Raw genomic sequence first — 27,816 nt, 5'->3', positions numbered from 1 at the left:
TTCAAGATGTGAGGCTTTTTCTTTTCCACTCTTTAAAGCAGTGTTTTTTAAAAAATAAGATGATTTATTCATGGTAGAACACCTGTAGTAAAATCAGCTTGATGTTTACAATGCCCATCGCAGATTCTGGAACAGATCTGCAGGCTTTTTCTGAAGAATTTTCTTTTTTTGTAAATGCTTTATCTTAAACTAGCTGCATTGCCCGTCGTTGTTCAGCCTACCTCAAAACTATACATATATTCGATGCTCCAAGCATTTTATATAATGATATAAATTTTCCTGTTTTCATTACATTTCTTATTGCTGCTCCATTCCTATTAGTCAAAGCTTGATGTTATATAGCCTATAGCCTTCCTCAATAAATGGACTATTCAACACAAAAAGAATTTTTCAATTTGAACCGGTAATCCCTGAGGTTAGTGCGTTCAAAAAATAAATAAGCTCTTCAGCTTCATATTAATAGTTAATTAATGAATAAGAAAATAAAAACAATGATACGTACTTTTTTTACTCATCATTTTTTTGGGCTGGACCGATGGCATTTTTTGGCTGATGGGCTGATGCTGATTGTTGGCCGATTGTTCAAAGATGGCCGATTGTTTTTCTCCAAATGGCCGATTGCCGATGGCAAAAAGAAAAGAAAAAGTCAAACGGAAATAAATGACTAAGATTGTCAGGGATTTGAAGGATCATTTATTCATTTCACTTCGCTTCCTTTCTACGAATAGGGAATTTTAATCACAAAAAAAAATCAAATTTCGACCAAAATTTCTATTTTACGATCACCCAATTAATAGTTCACAAGTTTTCTCGGCACATCTGTGCGTGCATATGTACCTAAGAACATATAGATGACCGAAATATCCATTTTGAACACCTCCTCAGTTAATAATCCCAAGTTCTCTTGTGATGTCTTCATGCGCATAAACTTGCGTCACTCAAAACCTTTATGAAATAGTAAGTTGAAAACTCATACGCACGTAGTATGATCCAAAAGTTCGAGAACAAGCTTTTTCGAACCTTACCCTGAATAGTTCACATTACCGAACCACATCGATCAACAAAATAATCACCTTGAGTGACTATGCACTTCTGTTAACGTTCGTATAGCTTTTGGAAGCACTCCTGGAAGCCATTTTTCTCAACCTCATGTAAGGCTTCTTGCTTTAACTTCACCGTGGGGAAGAAGGCGACCTCCATGTTGAGGATGTACGCTTCGATTGATCAATACTCTTGATATGACAAAAAACATAATGTTTCGTCGGACTTGGCTCCGTGTGACTTTTACCTATTCCCAGCAAAAAAGCATTTGCAGGGACGCCGCTTTCTTTCGTCAGATGAAGATAAATCTGCATCACACAAGGTTGCCAAAAATGGCTTCCAGGGAGTGTTTCCAAACGCTACACGAACATTGGCAGAAGTACGTAATAGCTTAAGGTGACCCTTTGAAGGTGGATGTGCTTCGGTAATGTGAACTATTCTGGATAAGGTTTTATACAGCTTGTCTCCGAACTTTTGGATTGTACTACGTACAGTCTGTATAGGGTGTAGTAATGCTACCCCTTTTTTGATTGCTGTATGATGAAAAAGAAGAAAAACCACTGTTTAATATCTAATTTTTTTTTTAAGTTGAACATATAACTAAGACTTCAGTAATAATGTAGTAATGCATGGATTTAGGTATACATCGTTCAAAAATATTTAATTATGTTGCTTAATCATTCAAAAAAAAAAAATAAATAAAATAAAAAGCAATGAAACCGTCAACAAATTATGCAATGGGGGGGGAGGAGTGGAAAGATTGCATGTAGACATTTTTTAGTCATCAAATTAAACAAAAAGGTTAACAGATAAATTACAGTATTAAATCATAATAGGAATATTTTTACACTTATTAAAAACTTATGAATAGAAATGTTTGAATTTTTCATAAAAGCTATAACAGTGACATAAATTTTTTTGCTGAAAAGAGAAATAGCCATGAAAAGAGTGAGGTTCTTAAAACGCAGCTCCAATAAATAAGCTCGATATTTATACCAATTTAATAATAACTGAACTCATATACTACTTGATCTGATATTTGCATACATAATATTGAATAATTTGATTGTTTAATCTTTTATGAAGCACTATAAACAAGTTCAAATTAACTATTTCAATTTAACAATTTTCCGAACTTTAAAAAGTTGCATAATAGAAAATCCTTGAAACTTTGCTATATCTTATTATTAAGAATATGATGGAAACAAAAACAACTTTTTTCATTGATTTTATAAAAATACATAAAAATAGTTACAGTAGAAAAAAAATTGATCTCTATAAATGATGCAAAAAAGACGCCGCATTACGAACTATAGGTGAAACAAGTATGATAAATACAACGCAAAATGACATTTCTTGAGTAAAATAAACAGTCGCTAAATATTTAAGAAATGCTTGAAATGACGAGGGAAGGGGAGGGGGGAGATCACCTTCTGATTTTGGAGTAACTCGCAACATTGAACTTCGGCCTCACCTTTTCAAAACGCTTCGGAAGAGTCTCCGAATCTACTTCTGCACTTCCGAAAAAAAGTAAATATAAAGTATCTTTGATTTCCGAATTATGTCACTGTCCAAAATGTCTTTAATCAATTTATACATTAATGATTTAAATTCTTCCGGAACAATATATAAAGCTTGAAAAAGAAAAATCTAATTTTATGAATGGTGTTAGTTTTAAACAACTCGGAAGAACAACTCAAGGAATTAATTTAAGAATTAGAGGGGGGTGGGGGAGGGGCACGCAAGTGTTTTCGGAAATAAAAAAATATAGTCGTAAAAAATAGAGTTTAAAACAATCCTAAACATTGTTGATGTCCTAGAGATCGAAGTGAGTGCAAACAAAAATACAGTGAAACCTGTGTAAGTTGACCACTTGTGGTGCACTACTTTAGTGGTCAACTTAAACAGGTGGTCAACTTACAGAGGTTGATTTATATGATAAGAGCTAATTCCATGCCTGAAAAAAGCGGTCAACTTAGGTGGTCAACTTTACAGGTTTTACTGTAATAGCATTTTTGGCGCGGCTGCAATTGGATTTAAAATACTTTAAACTAGTATGTTGTGGCCATCACGAAACTTTCTTCTATATTTTTCCTTTTCTGATCCCTCCCCATGCTTGACGAGGAAGCAATATTCCTAACAAAAACAAAATTACACATGCAAAAACTTGACGACCATCCCAATGTCTGAATTATTGTAAAAGCAAAGCAAAGAGCGAAAATTGAAAGTTATTTTAAAAGCCTTGCTTGAATTAATTACAAATATTTTATTTATTAACGAACATAAGATGGCAACAGTTAAAAATTTTAAATCATTGAGATAGTATTTCCGATCATTTCCATACAATTAAAATCACGAGAAATACGCAGACGACAATCTATTACGATTTATCTTTCTTATTCGCAACTCCAACGAACTATAGGGGGCACTGCAGTCACTGTCCAATGGCCGACTTAAAAACTAAAACAAACGCATGTGGTAACGAAGAAAATGCTAAAAGTGTTGTGATTTTTTTTCGTATGTATGATTTTTTCGCTTTATTCATTTGAAAAGATTTTTCAAAGTCTTTTGGTTATTCTGACCCATATAGAAAGAGATTAGAAACCAAAAAGTATTACGAAAGTAAACAATTAATGCAGAACACACAGTAAGTTGTTCTGAAGCAGTCATTTTCACGATGTTGAATTCGGAATCCATAAATTTTTGGTTCGCTTCGAACGGCATTTTCATTTTGTACCTTTTTGTCTATACATTAGTACATATTAAGTTCAGTTTTGTGACATTTCCGGCATTTGTTGACATTTTTATCACATAGTGCACATACGTGGCAGACTGTCAAGAGTAACGTTTAACACTAGATAATTTACTTCTATGACTATATGATTGGATATCCAAAGAAATCATGCATTTAATTCATTCGTCATGGAAATGATTTACCTGATATGCGAAATCTTGTCAAGATACATTATTGTTTCACACAATTTTAAAACCATAACCCTATAAACAGATTTTTTGCGAACTTTTATTTTTTATTGTTCAAATTCTTAACGTTCTTTCTGGATTTTTCAATCTGTTCTGCGATAAATATTTTCAAGAAAATTTATTTGCATACTGTCTATTTCAGTAGGATACTGTAGTAACAAAGGTTACTAGTTGACCCGTGCGGAACTCCGCACTGTGCTTCAAATCGGTTCAAAAGGCATTTCGTTCTTTAAAAATTTCAAAGGAAGAACATTATGAAGAAGAACCGAAAAAAAGTACACGGAAAAAGTAAGCGCACAAGAAAAGGCATGTAATTTGAAGACATCAGTAACAAAACCTCGTTAAATACAACGTTGTGATAATTTGATCATCGCTCACCTTTTGGTTGTACGTAATTTCAATGGAAACATAAATATCATTAAAAGTGTGGCAGAGTAGTGACTTGTGAAAAAGCAGTAATTGTGCATGTGAAAAAACAGGTTGTGGCAAATACAGTCCTGCTCATGTGAGCATCTGACGGGAAAAAAAAGAAACATTAAAGAGATATTTATTGGCACGGATTCGAATTGGCGCCATTCTGATTAACAGCACGACACTCCAACAAACCTAGCAATTGCGCCTTCCTTTTCGAATGCTATTCATTGAAGGAATGCGTAGTAAAAAACAGCAAAAAGCTTTTTGCCGAAAAAAAGTAATCAGATTATGCGTCTATGTTTTGTCATTAGCCAGCATGATACGATTTAAAATTATTCGTATAACATGGGATTTGATTAAAGAATGACGATAATCTGACGTAGCAATTGAAACAAACATTCTAGAGAAGTAATAAATTAGATTGAAAATAAGTGTTTTTATTTTTGAATATTGAACTATTTCTCGTAGCAGGCTGCTTTAACCGTTACGGCTTAAATTCCCGCACATGTTTCTCTTTTAACCGAACACTTAAAATTCAAAACCAAAACCAGTTAACCTGAATCCGTTTTTTAAGTGTATTTTTTCGAACGTAGACAATTTTTTTTTCAGCAGAAGGCAGAGGAGTAGAAAATGGTTTCTTACGAATGACGTTGATAATAATTTCAATGTTTTATATCACATTCGCACGAATAAAAAATTAAAGGTTTACTGGGTGAAACTCGTAGTTTCAATTTGGCCGGCGTATTTTTTTTTTTTTTTTTTTTCATTTGTACAAAAGGTTGAACACTAATATTAGAAACATCTACATTTCAGTATACAATGAAAATGTTTTTCTGCACAAAAAGGATTTCCTTTAGGTAAATCTAATACTTTTTTATGCTTATATTATGCTGAGTGATCTGGATGTAGTCAGAGCTTTAAAGAAAAGGAAGAACACCCTTCGATTAAGAGTCAACTTATCCGGATGATAACTGTAGCCTGCATAAAGAAGTCGAAAAACCAAGTAGCATTCCCACTGCATTTATTTTATTACGTTTGTATGTTATGAGTACATGTAATGCGTAATACTAATATAAATTTGATATTATGTCGGACAGCCCAAACTTGCCCGAAGTTCAGATAGTTTATTGCCGAACGCTCTACCAAAAAAACTTATCAATTTAACCGAACAACTAAGTTCAGTGCTTTTAAGCTTTATTCAAATATGAACACACACACAGGCTTTTTTTTTTTTCTTTTTTTGCCGAAAGTGACGTAAAAAAATGGAAAACTGCATTAGAACTTTGCTTTTAAAAAAATGCATAAGAACTACAGGCTGCATCAAGGTTTTGAGACAGCAAGGGGCGTTTTTTGAAAACTTGATTTTTCAACCGTAAGTCTATTTTTCGTCATTAGCCAGCCTGATAATTTTTAAACTGTGAGGGGAACAATATATAAGATATTGAAGAAAAATGTTTTTATTTTTGAAAATTTTTACAATTTGTTACCGCAGGCTGCTTGAACCGTTATAACTTAGATGGCAGCACGTGTTCATCATTTAACAGCACGGTTAAAATACAAAATAAATTGAACTATGCTCTTTTTTAAGCATAGCTTTTCGAATGTAGTAAAAATGCAATAAGATATTTGTTTTTTTTTTATGCTAAAAGAAGAAAAAATATATATTTTACTCTTCAAATTGGTGTAGTAATTTTTTTATTTGTACAAAGAGTCAAAAACTCATTAGAAGAATATATATTTCAATATACGATTTATTTTTTTTTCTGAACAAAAAACAATTCTATTGTGAACTGAAATCTTAAACCTGTTACTTATATTTTCGCTTACTTTATGCTTTAATTTTCTAACCAGAGCCAAAGCTTAAAAAAAAAAAAAAAAAACGTACATTTCAGAAGTAATTTAGCACAAAGTCACATCAAGTTTTCATAAGAGCAAGGAGCGTTTCCTTCTCATTTATTCTATTTCCTCATATATGTTATTTACTTAATTAAGTGCTCATGTAATACGCGATATTTCTCTAATTTTTTGATGCAGGTTGTCCGGACGTGGGTCCGAACACGCATTCTCCTGGTTAAGAAGAGAACGCTCTGCCAATCAAGCTATTCAGCTCTGTTGCTCACAGTGCAAGTTAAAGTTATAAATTTGATCGAAAACCTCATTCTGGTTCTTTAAAACACGTTTTTCGGCTGAAAAGAACAATTTTTAGACCGTGGGTCTATTTTTCGTCAGTAGCCAGCACCATAAGCTTTAAAATAAGGTGTAAATCAAAGAAATCGATCAAGAATTGAGGAAAATCTGGCGTAGAAACCAAAAACAGGCTACAGAAATAATATATAAGGATTAAATCATTTATGTGGAATTAGGTTAAGGAAAAGTGTCCAGTCAATGTTGTTAAGTTCGTTTTTTTTTTTCATCGAATTGAAAAACTGATATTTATTTAAATTCACTCAGAACAAAATAAATAAAATGTGTACTCACAGTTTATATATGGTGGTAGTTTTCTTTTCAGTTGATTGACCATTATTTCTTTTTACTTATCGTATTCTGTAATCTTACTATCATTTTATTCCACTCATGATGATAAAAATTAAAAATGGTTTAACTAAAAACGCGAAATCTCGCCAAGGCTACTTTGCTCGCACAATACTAACACTATAACCCTAAACAAATTTGGCGAAACCTTTCAGCTGAGAATAAAAGGAATAAAGTAAATTCTTTCTCGGTTAAACATTTTTCATTTTGTTCTACGATAATAAATTCAAGAAAATATTTTGCATACTGTCCATTCCAACTAAATGCTGCTGTAAAATATGATTAGTTAAATTAATTTAAGATTAAAAAAAACTCATATTCTTACAAATTCATACAAAACAATAAAAAAATTTACCTGGTATAACGTTATCCAATTTTGTTAATCCAGAGTTTTCTTGTTTATGCTTCCACCATTTAATACTTTTTTGAAAGAAATAAGGAAAACTAACATTATTTTGAGAAGCTCGAGAATACTACTAAGGGACGAATTAATTTCTGTAGCTGAAAGCAAACTAAGACACATCGATTGCGTTAATAAATACTCAGAACAAACTGCCTGTGTTTACGTCAACAGACACACGTGGAACGCAACGTGGCAATGTTTTAGTTTCCTTTGCAGTTTTGTAAAACACCGCATGGTAGCGTATTCGAGCGCTGGAGTTCCGAATTGTTGCATTAATAAAGCTATTTTTATTCGCAAAAAAAAAAAAAAAAAAAAAAAAAAAAAAAAAAACTAGTATGATGTGGCCATCACGAAACTTTCTTCTATATTTTTCTTTTTTTTTCTGATCCCTCTCCATGCTTGACGAGGAAGCAATATTCCCAACAAAAACGAAATTACACATGCAAAAACTTGACGACCATCCCAATGTCTGAATTATTGCAAAAGCAAAGCAAAGAGCGAAAATTGAAAGTTATTTTAAAAGCCTTGCTTGAATTAATTACAAATATTTTATGTATTACCAAACATAAGATGGCAACAGTTAAAAATTTTAAATCATTGAGATAATATTTCCGATCATTTCCATACAATTACTAGTATGTTGTGACCATCACAAAACTTTCTTCTATATTTTTCCTTTTTCTGATCCCTCCCCATGCTTGACGAGGAAGCAATATTCCTAACAAAAACAAAATTACACATGCAAAAACTTGACGACCATCCCAATGTCTGAATTATTGAAAAAACAAAACAAAGAGCGAAAATTGAAAGTTATTTTAAAAGCCTTGCTTGAATTAATTACAAATATTTTATTTGTTAACAAACATAAGATGGCAACAGTTAAAAATTTTAAATCATTGAGATAATATTTCCGATCATTTCCATACAATTAAAATCACGAGAAATACGCAGACGACAATCTATTACGATTTATCTTTCTAATTGTTGCATTAATAAAGCTATTTTTATTCGCAAAAAAAAAAAAAAAAAATCAACACCTCTTGGAGCGATTGGCGTCAAAATTGAACCAAAGCCTGTTTACGTATGGATTCACATATATTCCAAATTTCAACCAGAACGTAGCATAACTTCTTGAGATAGGGTACTCACAATGGAAAAAAAGAACGGGCGATTGCGCAACCCCCTTTTTAGCTGTTGACATCAAAATAAAATCAGCTCTTACACCCACTAAGGGCTACTTGCCGATAAATTTTTCTTTCATTCCGTTCATTATTTCTTGAGATACAGCAGTCACAATTGACGACCAAAAAACGTTCTATAACTCAACCCCCGTTTGAGTTATTGACACCAAAATTGAATCAGCACCTGTTCCTGTTAATACCAACATATGGACCAAATTTTGTTTGATTCCGCCAGTAACTTCCTGAGGAATAGCAAGCACGCGTAACTTGAAAAACGTCCCATTGCTCCACCCCCCTTGGAGGAATTCGCACCAAAAACTAATGGGCACAAGTTCACATACGGGCACATATGTGTACCAAATTTCGTTCGATTTCATGCGGTAGTTTTTGCTGTAGAGCGGCCACAAAAAACTGGTCACACACAGACGTGACACACATACATACACACATACATACATACACACATACATACATACATACATACACACACACACACACACACACACAGACAGACAGACATTTTCCAAAAATAGTCGAAATGGACTCAGCACACCTCAAAACGTTCGAATCCGTCAAAATTCGAAATTCGAAAATTTGCACGAATCCAATACTTTCTTCTATATATTAGATATAGAAGAAAGTAAAAATCACGAGAAATACGCAGACGACAATCTATTACGATTTATCTTTCTTATTGTTGCATTAATAAAACTATTTTTATTCGCTAAAAAATAATGATAATAAAAATAAATCAGCAGCTCTTGGCGCGATTGGCGCCAAAATTGAACCAAAGCCTGTTTACATATGGATTCACATATATTTAAAATTTCAACCAGAACGTAGCATTACTTCTTGAGATAGGGCACTCACAATGGAAAAAAAGAACTTGAGATTGCGCTACCCCCCTTTTTAGCTGTTGACACCAAAATAAAATCAGCTCTTATACCCACTAAGAGCTACTTGCCGATAAATTTTTCTTTCATTCCGTACATTCTTTCTTGAGATACAGCAGTCACAATTGACGACAAAAAACGTTCTATAGCTCAACCCCCGTTTGAGTTATTGACACCAAAATTGAATCAGCACCTGTTCCTGTTAATGGCAACATATGGATTCGTAGTAAAATATACACACGGTTTATTAACAACTACGGTACCCGAACGGCTTTGCTAGTAGTAGAAAATTAAAAGGTCCTTTGGTTCACCTGGTATATTTACAAATAATGGATGATGAATTTCTCGCCAATTTGCTACGTTCAATTGCTCGCCCATGTTACTGTTTCACATTGTAATAACTTAGTAATTTACTCGTCCATGTTATGATAATTTCCTCAGTAAAATGATCTTAAAATTGAAATAGAAAAAGAAAAAAATCGAATTTTAGATAAAACGCTTCGAGGTGCTCACCCCTATGCTACGAACTAATTGTATGCCAAATTTCATGAAAATCGGCCGAACGGTCTAGGCGCTATGGGCGTAATAAGAGACATCTTCAGTGTCACGTGGTCGAAGCTTCCAGGGAAGCAACTTCCAACCAACTGATGGCGACTTTCAACCAACTGACGCAGATATCGAAATGCTGTCCACATAAATTCCACACAAATATGGACTGCACTTCGGTATCTGTATCAGTTGCTACACTGAAGATGCCCGCCACAGATGCGGCCCGCGGCCGAAACGTTTGGCGTAACAACACTCAGACCACGGCCTGAATTCTTACAACATTATTTATTTGAGTTTCTCCCTTTACTTTGTATTAAAAAGTAAAACAGTAAATGTCCTCTTTTTTTTCGAAAACATCGGCCAATTCCATCGGCTTTTCGATGTTTTTTAAGGCCGATGGGCCGATGTTTCCTCCAAGTTAGCATCGGCCGCCGAGCCAATGCCGATGGCTGATTTGTTGAACCATCGGCGCCGATGCATTCTACATCTGACCTCAAATTAAATATTTTTTAGGCAATTTTTCACAGACATATTTTCTTACTTTTAGATAATTTTAGCTATTTTTCACTCAAAGAATATTACTGGTCAAATGAAACATTCCGAATGTACGTGAGTATCGTCCAGAGAGGTCACCTGCAGCTTTTTTAAATGAATGAAGTCGTTCAAATGAATGAGTAAAATGAACGGATCAAAAGAATGAACGATTCTCTGATGAACGGATCATGAAAAAGAACGACATTGCCCACCTCTAGTTCCTACAGAATATAAGTCCCTATAAAATTAACTCATTATGAAAATTAAAGTTTTTCTCTTTTGTTTGAGAAATGATTTTCATCATCTCAATCACTTTTATGTATGCAGGGTGTTTCTTGGGCAAAACTTGAAAAGCTGATAGTATACATCAGAACATTCAATATAATGTAAAAAATAAGGGTCCCAAACATCTTCCAAAAAAGATAGGAGCCATTAAAGTTTAGGGCCAAAATTTCAAATGATCATAAAAAACGTAAAAATTGGTCGATTCGTTTGCGATTTTCGCTAAAATTATTCTTTTTATCAGTATTTTCTTGAAAATGAATTTTGAAGATGTAGTTTAGACTCTGGAGTAACGAACAACAATTTTTACCGCTATTTTTGAATCTCATTAAATGTCTTCTAGTGCTTGGACTTAAACTTAAATTTTCAGCTCAAAATCAGAATCGGTGGGTGTGATTAAGTTTTGCAAACTGAACTGTGTTCAGAAGTTGAAATACACTCTGTTACAGAAAAAAATACATCCATCCAAAAGGAAACGAGTGATCTTCACGAAGCTTAAAATGCATGAGGCCCATGAGAAGATAAAGAAATGATAACAAATTCAGAACAAAAGATTGTTTTATTAAGAAATTATGACACAATAAAGGTTACAAAACCGTAAGTGGTATAGCCTCCTCTAGCAGCTGCACGAAGACAAAACATGGTGCGGTATGGAGTGAAACAGGTTACCTTTGATCACTGGGACTAAATCGGGATTCATCGCTGAAGATAACAAGTCTCTTGTCTGTCACAACCCAGCTAATCAAGTGAAGCGAAAATCCAATCCATCGCAATGGACACCGGTTCGAGACATATCAGCGTCTTCCAGTCTACTCCGGATTGTTTTTATTGATACCATCAGTTTCTTGGAAGGTGTTAAACGGCATGGAAACAATGTTAGCAACTTTGTTATCTTCGCGCTCATTTCTGTTTCTAGAATGCCTTACCCAACCGCAATGGAGTGATTTATTTATTTTCGAATACACTAAGCTACTACCATATCGCTCCGACCGAGGTGGCGGCAGATACGCACGCACAACCAACTTGCTTCTCTGAGACGTACTGTATGTTCCTTTTAAATCCAACTATTGTTTGTATACATCTAAAAGGTCGTGATAGTCACAATAGCGTCCTTACAATTCGATAGTTTTGTTTGAAGTGCTCTTAAGCTTTCCGACTTTCAATAGTATTTATCTGCGCATCTTGTATGAGCATAGCGCGCATACCCTTTCCTCACTGGCGATGAAATTTATATCATCTCTTACCAAACTACATTCCTGCCGAGTTTGTCAGTAGCAGCTCAATTCGTTCTTGGTGCATATATTTTTTTGTGACAAAGCGTATTTTAACCTTTGAAGACATTTCAGTTTTCGCTACTTAATCACTCCCTACTAGCAAAATTTCTTGCATCAACCTTGACAGATCTTGATATTATACTGACGGCGTCAATATTGACGTGTTTCATACTGCATAAAGCTTGCATAAAGATTAAAAAGCAATATTACAATAACAACACGTATGCAACATTGCATTCATCTTAAAATATCAATATTGATATTACCTTACAATAACAACATTGCATACATGTTGACGCCGTCAAGATGATATTGATTTCATGCTGTCGCCGTCAAGGTAATTAGTACACAATAGAACAGGTGGACCTTCGTTGATACTTGCGCATGCGCACAGTTCTTTCTACCCAGCGTCCCTCGCTTTGCTGGCACATCTTTCTCCTTCGACCTCCGATTCAGTCGGTTCAGAGGAGATGCACGTGGCGTTGCATTTCTTTAGGCTTCGTTAAGTTGGTTGCTTAGTTATTAGTGTGGAATCATATTGTTTTAGGAATAACTTATGAGTAACTGATAACTGAATTTGTTTTTTAATATAGTACTAAACAAGTCATACACAGTCGCAGACGATGTACGATCAATGTTAAAAATGGCCGAAAATAACTTTTTTCGTCCCTAGACTTTGAAACAAAGGACATGAAGCCAGGAATTTCGTATTATCACTTCAATTTCATGAGTAAGATTAATTTTATTCAATGGTTATTTATGTTATTCTTTAAGATAAATTCATGTGTTTTGTCAATGGGATATTTTCAATGCTGACATCCATTTGGCAATGTACTTTATTGTATTTATTTACTTATTTATTATTTTGCATTCTTTACTCCTAAATGTGTTATAAAAACTTCCGCAATTATTCCTAACTAGGCATTTTACGTCTTTATAATACAATTAGAAGCATGAATTTAAAAAATAAGTCAAGTATTACGCAAAACGAAGAAACTTTCATTTTTTAAATTGAATTGCGAGTACTATTAATACCCTTATATGAATTTCCGATCAGATGTCAGCTTTAAGAAAATATTCTTAGGCTAGAAAACTATCTTGAAGAATAACAGAAATAATTAAAGAATGAAATTTAATTCTCGAGTTTAAAGTGAAAATAATACAAATAAATAAATAGATAAAACACCTTGCAAACGTTCTGATTTCATACTGTCATGTCAATGTATCCTGACATTTTCCTGTCATATTAATACGTATGCAATATTACAAAAGGAAGATCATCTTGCCTAGACCTTGATTTCATGCTGTCATGACAACATCTTGATATTATCCTGTCATATCAATACGTATGCAAAATAACAAAAGCAAGATCATCTTGCCTAGACCTTGATTTCATGCTGTCATGACAACATCTTGATATTATCCTGTCATATCAATACGTATGCAATATTACAAAAGCAACCTACCTTGATATTTTCCTGATATTATGCTGCATACACCTTGTCAGTCAATATTGTGGCAGCCTGCTGACAGCATAAATGGAGTAACATAACAACATTCAGGCAGCATTAATGCAAGATGATTTTTCTTGCATGTCAACCTTTATGCAATACTGAGGCAAGATATTTTGCTTCCTGAGCTCCCAACAATTCAGATTTTAAGTTTAAGTCCAAGCATTAGAAAACATTTAATAAGATACAAAAATAGCGGAATCGACCATTTTTTTCCGTTTTTTATAATCATATCAAATTTTGGACCTGAAACTTTAATGGGGCCTTTCTTCTTTGGAAGACGTTTGGGACCCTTATTTTTGACTTTATGTTGTTCGTTTTGATGTGTACTATCAACCTTTAAAATTTTGCCCAAGAGTTCAGAAACACCCTGTATGTAATGTCTGTGTAAAATTTAATTTAAATTATGGCTGCATCTATTTACATTTTCAATAACCCGAGTTGCACTTCTTGAATTAAATATTCAGTCAGAAAAGGATTAAACATTTGGAAGTTAAACTCGTTAAAACAATTTTTTTTCTTGCCGCAAATATTCATAAAAATCGTAAAAAAATGTCCGGAATGACAAATTGGCTAAATTAAAGGAAAGAAAGAATAAATAACTCTTAATAACATTTCATGTTCAAAGGAGTCAATTTATTCATAGAAACCACTTTTTGAATTTGTTTGTTCAATCCTGAAAGGGCGTTGGGTATGCTTTTTATTTATTTACTAGTGGTACCCGCACGCTTTGCTCGTAATAGAAAATTATAAGGTCTTTTGGTTCGCCTGTATATTTACAAATAATGTATGTTGAATTTTCTCGCCAATTGGCTTGTGCCCATGTTACGGTTCCACGTTATGATAATTTCGTCATTTACTCGTCCATCTTATGAGAATTTTGTTCTTAAAATTGGAATAGAAAAGAACCACATCAAATTTTCGAAAAATCGCTTCGAGGTGCACACCCCCATGCTACAAACTAACTTTGTGCCAAATTTCATGAAAATCGACCGAACGGTCTAGGCGCTATGCGCGTCGCAGAGATCCTGACTGACAGAGATCCCGACAGACAGATCATGACAGACAGAGGGACTTTCAGCTTTATTATTAGTAAAGATTTTAAGAAGTAGCGAAGTAGCGACTACATTTCAAAAGTAGTTTATAGTTTGCTACATTTTGTAAAAAAAAAGTATAGTTGTAGTTGTAGTTAACTACATTTGTAATAAAATAGTTGCAGTTGTAGTTTGCTACAAAAAAGATGTACTTTTTCCTCCAACCGCTGAAGGGTACAGCAATGGCCACGGGGGAAAAATTTCCCCTTCCTCTTTTTTCCTACTTAGATTTTTTGAAAATATTTCATGTGAAAGACGAGATGTATAGCTACCATTGTTTAAGCCCTCAAATTTAAGATGTGCGCGGAATTTTCATTGAAAACATCGAAAAATGGCCCATAGTTGTACCATTTTACGGTATTCTATAAATACTACGACAGAAAAGTTAAAGGTAACCTTGAATGTTTTCACGTTTACTTTCTAACAACTATACATACACACATTTACGATTTTATTTCTTTCAAGTGAAATTATTGACTTTTTTTTTTCATTCGACAGTACTCGATGAAACGCTTAAGGGTTCTTCCTCGTATGTTTCCATTAATTCTGAATCTGATAAAGCCGACGAAAGACGCGTTATTTGTGAAAGAGCCTTGCAATCAGTTATCAGATCGAATGGAAGAAATGTGGGTCTTTCTGCCGTAGATCACGGGGGAAGTAGAGCCAAATTATCATCGCAATAGAATTTTTATGATATTTACAAAACTTATATGTTGCCCCTGAGAGATCCAGTTTCATGAGACTTTGTCAAGAATGGTGCTAAAGAGTTTTATATTATTAAGTTTATTTCTAGTTGCGGTATGTGGGTATCCTCAAACCACAGTTAAAATTGGTAAGTAATTCTATTAGTTTTTTTTTTTGAGCAATCACGATTGCTTATTGTTCTCACTTGACTATTTTGATGTGCTATCATTTTATTTTCCCGCCAGCACCCTCCGCAGCATCACCGTCGACCGGCTCCTCACGATGCTGCTCCTATAGCGAAAACGGTCTCCAGGTTGCGTCCATATGCTACACACACGCGCATACATACACAACTACACACACCTACACAAACACATACACACACTCAAACGCATACACACACACACACACTCATACATACAGACACCTACACATACATACAGACACCTACACATACACACACACCTACACACAACTACCCACACACTCATCACACTCATGCCTACACACAACTACCCACGCAATCGTCACACTCATGCCTGCACACAGACACAAACACATATGCCTACCATGGGCGGATTTATGGGGGGGGGCAATGCCCCCCAGTTTTGGGAGGACTTTATGTAGTAACAACACATCTTCTGAAAATTAAAAGAATATATATTTTTATATGATTTTTTCTTTTTTGAATAGTTCAGAAGGGCATGGGTGGATTTAATGGAGGGGGGGGCATAGGGGGCAATGCCCCCTAATTTTGGGAGAACTTTATATAGTAACAACACATCTTCCGGAATCTTAAAACAAAAAAATCATGACTTTTTCTTTTTTGAATAGTTCAATGAAAATGAAGGGGAAAGCGAATGTCCTTTTCTGATGGGAGAAAAGAAAAGGAAAAAAAAAAAAAAAACGAACATTAAATACATATAGTACAGCTGTCACTGGAGTAGATTAATTGACCTTTTGAGGAATTCTAAAAAAAATAAGAAAAAACATAGTTTTTTTTCCCCTTCTCTCTCTCTCTCTTTTTTTCTAAGAGAGAGATAGAGAGAGAGAAATATTATCGCAAACTGAATAAATTTCAGTTATCTGAGTGCTCTGATTAAATGAATCTTTTTACTTAGAGGGAGAGTACAATTTTACTTACTTTATAAATACTGTTTAAAAAGTAAGGTAAGTCATAATCATCTAAGTCTAAGTGAATCAGTCCTTGTCATTATTAAAATCTAAATAACTGAGTCATCAAAAGATTTGGAAAAATTGACTGAAATTTTATATAAGTCTATAAAAGCCTAACAAAGATTGGAAAAATCGCAAAAATCCTTTAACCGTAAAAACTGACGAATTTTCGTAAAAATTACAAAAAAATCAAGCAAAAATTTGCAGGAAAGAGTGAATTACAAATGGGACCGAATTTGCCTATAAGATAAACAAGCTATTGCTTAGGGCCCCAGCTTTGAAGTGGGTCCCTAACTCCTAAAAAAAAATTCACGATTCGTTCCTTAAAAAATGGAAATGGCTTGAAAAAACTAATTTCATACTTAAGTGCTTGAAAACCTTGAATATTTGGAAACGTGTGGCTACAAACCTTAAATTTTAAATTTTCTAACAAATGGTAGAGGGGGAGGAATGCCAAAATATGTCTAATTCAGCTCATTGCCACATCCTGTATTAAAAATGTAAAAATCATGGTTCTCACGTTTGTAACATATTATTTGAAATAACTTTTTTTGACTCACATGTTTCATATCTTGCTATTTATTCAATCCCGAATGCAGTATTTTGGAAATTCTTCTGTGTTGATTGCTTTTATCTTACTTCTTCTGCATATTATCTATTTGTTTAGCACGGAAAAAAATACACACTACTTCTATTTATTTTCGTTTTCTGCCCCACTTGCAACTGAAGAAAAGTTGTGGTCGTGAGAAATCTATGGTTTCTTTTTTCTTTTAAATTTAAAATAGCTATTTCTCCCAAAGTTAGAACAGGACTGTAAAAATTTACAATCAAGTACTAAAATATCAGAGACTGGAAAGTACAAATGAAGTGCGTTAAATAATTTTAATTGTTCTAGAGTCCTTGAAAATAATTAGAAAAGTCTTTGAAAATCCTAAGCAAAGTGGGCTCCAATTACTTCTACTGCATATTGTTAATCTGTTTAGCCAGGAAAAAAATACACTATTTCTATTCCTTTTCGTTTTCTGCACTACATATAATTAAAAAAAGGTTGTTGTAACGAGAAATCTATAGTTTATTTTTTCTTTCAAACTTAAAATGACTGAACAATTATGTACAACTGTATAATCTAGTTATCAATTTCTATGTCTATCCAATTAACCTTTACAAGGCTTCAAAATGCAGAATTTTATATCTGTTTTACAAAATTTCTCCGGGGAGAAACCCCGGCCCTCTAAAATTGGAGATATTCTATTTCCCACTTAAAAGGGAGCCCCGCGTCTCTCTCTTGATACCAGCTCCCTCTCTTAAGGTCAATTCAAAAAGGACAGTATGAAAACAACACACAAAAAAGTAAAGCATGAACTTATGCATCACAGGAAACAGACAAAACATGGGAATGGGGGGGGGGGGGCAATAAAAATGTTGCTAAAAAAATCCTGCCCCCCCCCCCCCCCCCAGGAACTCAGTCCTAAATCCGCCTTTGATGCCTACACACACATACACATTCGCCACCACACACAAAAACTCATACACACAACTACCCACACACTCATACCTGCACACAGACACAAACAGACACATGCCTACACACAAACAAACATACTCCCCCCCCACGCACATAGACACACATGCCTACATACACACACACACACTCGTGATTGCGAAAAACATAATTTGAATTCAAGAGGTCAAAATTCAAATTATTATTATTATTATTATTTTTTTTTTTTGAAACTGCTACTAAATAATTAATAACAAACACTTTATATCAGTAAGAGTATTCCTTTAGTGTTTATTATGTATCATGGTTATGTATCAGTCTCACAGCTGAAATATTTCAGCGTTTGATGGATAATAATCTGAGGAGTTTACTTTCAAAACGGATTATATCCACTTCTTAAAAAAACCTAATTTTTTTCGTTTACAGAATCTGTAATATAAGCCCTGTCAACCCATGAATTCCTTTCTGCTCAAAGTGTTTTATATCTACTGTTAAAAAATGCGTAAACATTGATTTTACCACCTAAATGGTGTAGATCCATCCCCTTATTTCTCGTCAGGTTTTTTACAGCAGAGTGGAACTTATCCCTTATTTTCCGGTATCCACTCATTCACTTTCATGTTAAAAGGGCACATATCCAAATTTGAATTTGCCACTTCTAATTCAAAAGTAGTTCGCAAATAAAATAGAGGAGCGAGGCACTGGCTGAGCATTTCCAATCAAGCATGATACCCGTCCGTATTAAGAGATCGTAGCACATTGCGCCTTGTGCAACTCTGTTATCAGTTAGGCAGCGCGATCTCAAATTGTGATTACTAAATTAATATTAAATAATTGATATAGCTATTAAATTGTGATCAATTAATGATTAAATTGTGATTGATTGAAAAATTGTGATTGTTGAATATTGTTTCAATTTTAAAGTTTATTTCTGAAGAAATTTTTTTTTTCAAAAGTGATGGTATTTACTCTTTGACACCAAAAAGGAATATATCCAAAATAAAATTGGCAATTTGTCTGATAAATTTGTGGAAAAATTCCTAGACTCAAGCCACTAGTCACTCGTTATTCTACCAAAACATAGTTAAAAATTCGAAATTCTAACAGTTAGTGTTTGTGCGCAAAACGTTTTTTGGTTTTGCCAAAAAAATATAAAACTGGATATAATCCATTTTGAAAGTAGATTAGAAAATACATGTTTTTTTTTGGAAAAGGGATGATATCCAACGTTTTACAACAAAATGGAATATATCCAAAATAAAATTGGCAATTTAGGTCTGATAAATTTGTGGAAAAATTCCTAGACTCAAGCCAATAGTCACTCGTTATCTACCAAAACAGTTAAAAATTCGAAATTCTAACAGTTAGTGTTTGTGCGCAAAACGTTTTTTGGTTTTGCCAAAAAAATATAAAACTGGATATAATCCATTTTGAAAGTAGATTAGAAAATACATGTTTTTTTTTCAAAAGGGATGATATCCACTGTTTTACAACAAAAGGGAATATATCCAAAATAAAATTGGCTATTTAGGTCTGATAAAATTGAGGAAAAATTCCTAGACTTATGCCAATAGTCACTTGTTATTCTACCAAAACATTGTGAAAAATTCGAAATTCTAGCAGTTAGTGTTTGTGCGCAAAACGTTTTTTGGTTTCGCCAAAAAAAATATAAAACTGGATATAATCCATTTTGAATGTAAACTCCTCATTTGTGGTTTAACTTTGTGCCTTGTTCCTGAATTATGTATTCTATTTTCAGAGGTCATTATTTGTCTTTTCAGTGTAGATTGTTTGGTCTAAGGCAGCATTTCTCAACCTTTTTTTTTCACGCGCGAACCTGTGTGTAATTCGTGGGCCGGTTAAGATTTTCTTCTTTTAGTTTTTTATTTTTCTTCTTGCTTTTATTTTATTAATTTTATTTGTTTATTTATTTATTTCCAAAAAAAAAAAAAAAAAAAAAAACACGAGTTGATGTATGCATCACATGACTTCCTTTTATACCAACACCACACAGATGAGTTTTTGAACACACACAGTTTTTAGCAACACAGATGAAATCTTTCATACAAAGAATCATAATGCTGAAATATAATTCCCTTCTTCTAAAGAATCATATTGCTGAAACAGAATTTTGTCCTTCTAATAAATAATAAATGAGATGTAAATTGAAATTTAGGTTATAGATTATTTTTGACTTAGATTGCATTTTTTTTGAGCAATCACGATTGCTTATTGCTTTTATTTGACTGTTTTGATGTGCTATCCTTTTATTTTCCCGCCAGCACCCTCTGCATCATCACCGTCGACTGGCTCCTCACGATGCTGCTTCTCTAGCGAAAGCCATCACCAGGTTGCGTCAATATCCTACACTTACACGCATACATACACGCACCTACATACACACATATACATATATACACCTACACACATACACAAACACATACACACACACGCATACATACAGACACCTACACACACATGCATACATACAGACACCTACACATACACACACACCCACACACAACTACCCACACACTCATGCCTGCACACAGACACAAACACATATGCCTACACACATACACATCCCCCCTCACACACACAAACACTCATACAGACACCTACACATACACACACACCTACACATATACACACACCTACACATGCACACACAACTACCCACACACTCATGCCTGCACACAGACACAAACACATATGCCTACACACACATACACATCCCCCCTCACACACACAAACACTCATACAGACACCTACACATACACACACACCTACACATATACACACACCTACACATGCACACACAACTACCCACACACTCATGCCTGCACACAGACACAAACACATATGCCTACACACACATACACATCCCCCCTCACACACACAAACACTCATACAGACACCTACACATACACACACACCTACACATATACACACACCTACACATGCACACACAAGTACCCACACACTCATGCCTGCACACAGACACAAACACATATGCCTACACACACATACACATCCCCCCTCACACACACAAACACTCATACAGACACCTACACATACACACACACCTACACATATACACACACCTACACATGCACACACAACTACCCACACACTCATGCCTGCACACAGACACAAACACATATGCCTACACACACATACACATCCCCCCTCACACACACAAACACTCATACACACAACTACCCACACACTCATACCTACACACAGACACAAACTCATACGCCTACATACACACACATACTCGTGATTGCGAAAAACAAAATTTGAATTCCAGATGTCAAAATTCAAATTAATTTTTACTTATTTATTTATTTATTTAGTTATTTTGTTTTATTACAGGAATTATCGTTGAAAGGAGTAGCCTTCGGCAGAACAACGACAAAATTTGGACTCTCGCTCAAAATGGCTCTTCTCTTGTTCTGGAGCCGTCCGTTCGAACAGCTAATTCATGGGATTCAATAGAAGTTATCCGAGCTAGTAAGCACAATCGTCCTCATTTACGATCAATCAGCAATCATTAAAAATTTCATGCAATGCTATTATTATTGTAATTATTGAGTAATCACCAATTGCTTATTATCCTCACGTGACCAAAGTTGACGTCGCTTTGATTTTTCAGATTGCCATTACGACGGTTGTTTTTAATACATGGGTGATTCTCCAAAATCCTAACAATATTATGTCCCCGTAACCTAACACAAAAATTGTTTAACCCAAAAGTATTTTAATTTTTTAGTAGTTAGAAATAACTTATCTGATGTTATCCAACTCTTATTAAAACAATAACTCATTTAGATTTTTCTACAAAATTTATGAATAACCAGAAAGTCACACTTTTGGCGTGTCCCTATCCGTTTTTCAAATGAACTTAAATTATTTAAAAATTTTATATCAACAATCCACAAATTCAATTTGTAGTACAAAGTTAAGCATACTTAAAGGTGTAAAATAGCATTCTATTCCTATTCAGAGTCACAACTGACTACAACTGTATTGATGTCGAGGACTGCATACTAAGTACCTTGCCTCCATTATTTTATATACCGATAGATGGCAGCACCATCACCGGATCGAACAGTTTATGAGAATTTAGAACTAGTCCAGGAGCTAATAGCTACCTAGTACTAGCACCCCCAGAGGTATCGTTTCACTTGGAGGACATTGAGACCACGAGCATATTTAACGTCGCCCAGTCCCCTTTAATGACGACGGTGGGTTTTCGACCATCGAGGTTCGAACCCAGGACCCTCCGGCTCCGAATCCGACACTCTACCGATCGGGGTACCACGGCCCCAAAATAGCATTCTTTAAATAAATTTAACTATTTAAATCATCAAGGTACATCGTTTTAAACTTTGTCCCCAGGTTTTCATGTCCTTCCCCTGTCCCAAGAATGAGTTAAATATTATTATTGATTAAAAAAAAATAAATAAATAAAAAAATAAATAAATAAAAATAAAGAAATTTTTAATGTTGTTCTATAAAACTGTTCATTATCACCATTCGCAACTCCAACGAACTATAGGGGGCACTGAAGTCACTGTCTAATGGCGGACTTAAAAACTAAAACAAACGCACATGGTAACGAAGAAAATGCTAAAAGTGTTGTGATTTTTGTTCGTACGTATGATTTTTTCGCTTTATTCTTTTTAAATTAATTTTCAAAGTCTTGTGGATATTCTGGCCCACGTAGAAAGAAATGAGAATTCAAGAAGCATTACTAAACGTCAAAGATTAATGCAAACTACGTAGTTCGTAGTTCTAAGCAGCTATTTCCACGATGTTGAATTCGATATTTATCAATTCTTGATAAAACTAAATAATGATTGTGGCCTGACAAGAATAACAATTAATGCTAGAAAATTCAATATGACATTACAAATTGTTATCGAAAGAAGGTGATACTTTTTTGCCTTGCTTGGGTAGCGCTTATTGTTTTCCATTTGTAGCTGAGTTATTTCTCTCGAATTCCCGAATCGGTTAATTTAAAAATTTTCTGTTTCGATTTTTCTAATTTCTGAGTTACGATTTAATTGTGTCATGTTATGCAAATCATCAACAAAATTCTCACGGATATATGGTTCTAGTTTTCTTTTTAGTTGATTTACCATTATTTCTTTTCACTTATCGAATTCTGTAATCTTACAACCATTTTATTCCACTCATGATAAAAATTAAAAATGGTTTAACTAAAAACACGAAGTCTCGCCAAGGTTACTTTGCTCGCACTATACTAAAACTATAACCCTAAACAAATTTGGCGAAACCTTTCAGCTGAGAATAAAAGGAATAAAGTAAATTTTTTCGCGGTTATTCATTTTGTTCTACGATAATATATTCAAGAAAATATTTTGCATACTGTCCATTCCAACTAAATGCTGCTGTAACATATGGTAAGTTTAATTAATTTAAGATTAAAAAAAACCCCATATTCTTACAAATTCATGCAAAACAATAAAATTTTTTACCTTGTATAACGTTATCCAAGTTTGTTAATCCAGAATTTTCGCTTTCACCAATTATTAAGGAAATAATGAAAACTAACATTATTTTGAGAAGCTCGAGAATACTACTAAGGGACGAATTAATTTCTGTAGCTGAAAGCAAACTAAGACACATCGATTGCGTTAATAAATACTCAGAACAAACTGCCTGTGTTTACGTCAACAGACACATGTGGAACGCAACGTGGCAATGTTTTAGTTTCATTTGCAGTTTTGTAAATCACCGCAAGGTAGCGTATTCGAGCCCTGGAGTTTCGAATTTTGTTGGATTCCTTGAGTATTTTGTTAGTATGATTTGCCTACTGTTCTTATTAAAATTTTGAAGTTCAAGAATAGGATATGAAACATTTTCGCTGTCATTCTCCTGGACAATATTTCTGTTTTAAATAAACGAAAATTTTTAACTCTACTCATAGTGTGTGGTTAAATCAAGAGGTTAGAATAAGAAAATAACATTATTTACCTTAAATATAATCCTGGGCCTAAATAACAGGCAAATTGTATGGAACTTGTCATACTCATCCTGTCCTAAAAAACAAAAAAAAAAAAAAAAAAATGTCAAACTCCTGTCCTAAAACAATCACTCTCCTAGCATTATTTCTCAAGAATTGGTAATGCATCTCGTAGAATAGAAGGATTTATTTCATTACATTAATTTGAAATTAAGATTCGCAACTCCAGCGCTCGAATACGCTACCTTGGGGTGATTTACATAACTGCTGAAGAAACTAAAACATTGCGTTCCATGTGTGTCTGTTGACGTAAACATAGGTAGTTTGTTATGAGTATTTATTAACGCATTCGATGTGTCTTGGATTGCTTTCAGAAATAGAAAGTGTTTTGTCCCTTAATGTTATTCTCCAGCTCCTCAAAATAATGTTAGTCTTTATTATTTCTCTCTAAAAAGTGAGTTGACTGTCGTAAATGGTGTGAAATCCCAAGCACATGAAAACTCTGGATTAACAAACTTCGCATCTGCAAGTCTATTCGAAGCATTTTTTTTTTTTTTTGGAAGAGGATAACTTTCTACAAGGTAAATTTTTTTATTGTTTTGTGTGAATTTGTAAGTAAGAATATGGTTTTCTTTTTTTCTCTTAATCTTAAGCTCAAAAGAAGGATATTATGCAGTAATATCGTAGAACGGAATGAAAAATGTTTAACGCTGAGAATTTTCATCGCCAAGTATAGTGCGATTATAGTTTAGGGTTATAGTTTTAGTATTGTGCGAGTAAAGAACACTTGCTTTGCGAGATTTTGCATGTCAGTTGTAAACCATTTTTATTTTTTATCATGTGTGGATTAAAATGGTAGAAAGATAACAGAATTCGATAAGTTTAAAGAAATAATGGAAGATCAATTAAAAAGAAAACTACCGCCATGTATCCGTGAGAATTTTATTGATGATGCATGACAGAATTAAATCATAATTCAGAAATTAGAAACATACGAAACCGAATGTAAAACAATTAGCGCTAACCAAACAAAACAAAGAACTTTCATCTTCCTCTTTTGATAACACTGATAAACAAAGGTTTATTTACATGAAATATTTATAGTGTTCATATGGCTACAATAAAAATGTAGTTTCATCAAGAATTGATAAATTTCGAATTCAACATCGTGGAAATGGCTGCTTGTAACTACGAACTACGGAATTTGTATTAATTTCTAATGTTCAGTAATGCTTCTTGAATTCTCATTTCTTTTTACATGGGCTAAAATATCCACAAGGCTTTGAAAATTAATTTGAAAAGAATAAAACAAAAAAAAAGTCATGCATACAAACAAAAATTACTAGGCTAATTAGCATTTTCTACGCTACGGCGTGCGTTTGTTTTAGTTTTTTCGTCCGCCATTAGACAGTGACTGCAGTGCCCCCTATAGTTCGTTGGAGTTGCGAATTGATTGAAAAAAAGAAAGTTAAATTTGGCAAACGATAAATAAAAAATGTATCAGTGGAAAAATTCTATTTATTTATTTATTTTTTTGCTGTTGTTCAGACGAAGCGTTTCAAAGGAGTTTTATTCGCAACTCCAGAGCTCGAATGCGCTACCTTGCGGAGATTAACAATACTAAAGAAAAAGGTAAAACATTCCATTCCACGTGTTTTCTTTGGGGTAAATTACAGGCTTCCGACAGTTTGTGATATAATGTAATTTCAGAAGAATAGAAAAGAAAGCTTCTCACAAAGACAATGAAAATTACTGTCATTCACTAAACGTCAAAGCAAATTATAAATTGCGGCGTATGTTTGTTTTACCTTTTTCGTCCGCCATTAGACAATGACTGCAGCGCCCTCTATAGTTTATTAGAGTTGCGAATTGGTTAGACATTCGTTCATCTAAATGTTGCTCGGGTATTAAAGTGAAGCTGCTACAAATTTCACAATTGCTTTAAATCAAAAGTAAAATATATGTTATTAATATTGCTGATTCCCTTTTTGTTTTTTATGTTTGTATTTCCTGAACTATAAAACGATTCGCAGGTAATGAGAAGGTAACTTTTCTTTTTGAAAATTTTATCATACTGTGCATGGATAACGTAAAGAAAGTTTTAATGTAGCATCGATTTTTTTTTTCGTTGAAATGAATGTCCGTTATTCGAAGTGCAAGCTATTCAGAGTGAATAATATGGAAAATCCTATATAGTCCGTGGAGTTTATGACAAAAATACCCAAAACATTTCACTTCCGGATACCAGTCTGAAATTTTGCACAGTGCTTATGTACATATCTAAGAGCAAAAATCCGCCGGGAGGCATTTGATCAGAGGTCATGAACCCCCTGTGATGACGTCATCAAAATGGCCGCCTTTTAAAGAAAAGTACGTTCGTTTAACTGCTTAGAACTCCATTATGGATCTTAATATTGTGATATTAAAGTATATCATTTAAAAGCACTTTAAAAGAGCTATTTACTAGTAATTGAATTTTTTTCCTATCACAAATAGTTTAAGAGTTATTACAATTAACGTCATCAAAATGGCTGCCTGGAAAGGTAAGTACGCGCGTTTAACTGCTTAGAACTACATTATAGATCTTTATACTGTAATATTAATGTGTATCATCTGAAAGAGCTTTAAAAGAGCTATTTCACAGAGACTGATTTTTCCTCCGAAGACAAGTAGTTCTAGAGTTATTAAAATTTCCGTCATCAAAATGGCTATCGTGAAAAGGTGAAAAGTTTCGTTTAACTGCTCAAAACGCCTTTAGAAATCATTCTTCCGTAAAAAATAGGTACACTAAATAAAAGCTTTAAATTAAACTAGAAAAATATGCATTGTCCCCCCCCTACATTAAATAGGTTTTAAAATTTCACTGCAATAACGTAACTGCATGGAGCGGTAAGGGGGGAGGGGATTCTCATTGAACTGTTCCAACTGTTCCACCGGATCTAACCAGCAGTGAAACTTTTAATTAAAAATTCCTTACCGGATTAAATACACATATCTATTGTCCCATAATACACTACTTCTTTTGCAAGCGCGAACGAAGGCCGTCTAGCGGCAAGAATCAGAACGACTACTCGATTTTTTCCCGCAAACAAGCTGTAACTTTGGATTGCATTCTGCCTAGCTCGTTTCTTTCCAGTTCTGCTGTTCTCAGCAATAATTTATTCCATAGTGATATGTTTATTATTTAGATATAATTTTCAATAACTGAATATTTGACTGGTTAATGCTGTAGCAAATAATATCAAATAAAGGTGAGTCACATAATTCTATTACGGTTTGAAATCGATAACTTCGATTGTTCGTTCCAGCTAGCATTAAAATTATCATATATAGCTTGTATTCATTCCTTTACGTCATTTTCAATAAGCAAAACGTAATAAAAACTCGCAATATTTTTTGGAATAATTTTTTCTCCTTCATTTGTTCCATGTAACATCAAAATACTAACATAGCTTGCAATCATTTCTTTAATGTGATTTTGAAAAAGTAAAACATTTAATGAATTAAGTGTTTGTAATCTAGGTCCCATCTACGTGCCCTGCTAAAATCCATTCATTGGGCTATGCCGAATGAGTATGGCGAAAATAAAAAGTTGTTTATGTTAGGTGGTCTCCACATAGAAATGACTGTTTCATCTGCAATAGGCACATGGCTTGAAGGAAGTGGATGAACTGAACTCTTAGTAGAAACTCATGTAACAACATCAGGAAGAGCAGAAGGAGCACTGAAAGTTTCGCATGTGAAGGGAAGTCGATACCATCACGATTTCG

At 33.9% G+C, this 27,816-nt stretch overlaps 1 protein-coding gene across 1 annotated transcript in view; it reads left to right on the top strand.

Annotated features, from left to right (window-relative positions):
• Positions 1–15,343: 15,343 nt before the first annotated feature.
• Positions 15,344–27,816, top strand: part of LOC129220508 (glutamate receptor 3-like) — a 62,909-nt gene continuing 50,436 nt past the window's right edge. The window contains exons 1-2 of the mRNA XM_054854936.1: positions 15,344–15,522; positions 21,430–21,567. Of these exons, the coding sequence (XP_054710911.1) occupies positions 15,444–15,522; positions 21,430–21,567 (217 nt within the window). The 5' untranslated portion in view covers positions 15,344–15,443. The remainder of the gene's footprint in view (positions 15,523–21,429; positions 21,568–27,816) is intronic.

The sequence above is a fragment of the Uloborus diversus genome, chromosome 4, assembly GCF_026930045.1.
Source record: "Uloborus diversus isolate 005 chromosome 4, Udiv.v.3.1, whole genome shotgun sequence".
Lineage (NCBI taxonomy): Eukaryota > Metazoa > Arthropoda > Arachnida > Araneae > Uloboridae > Uloborus > Uloborus diversus.
This window is presented reverse-complemented; position numbering and strand designations above follow the sequence as displayed.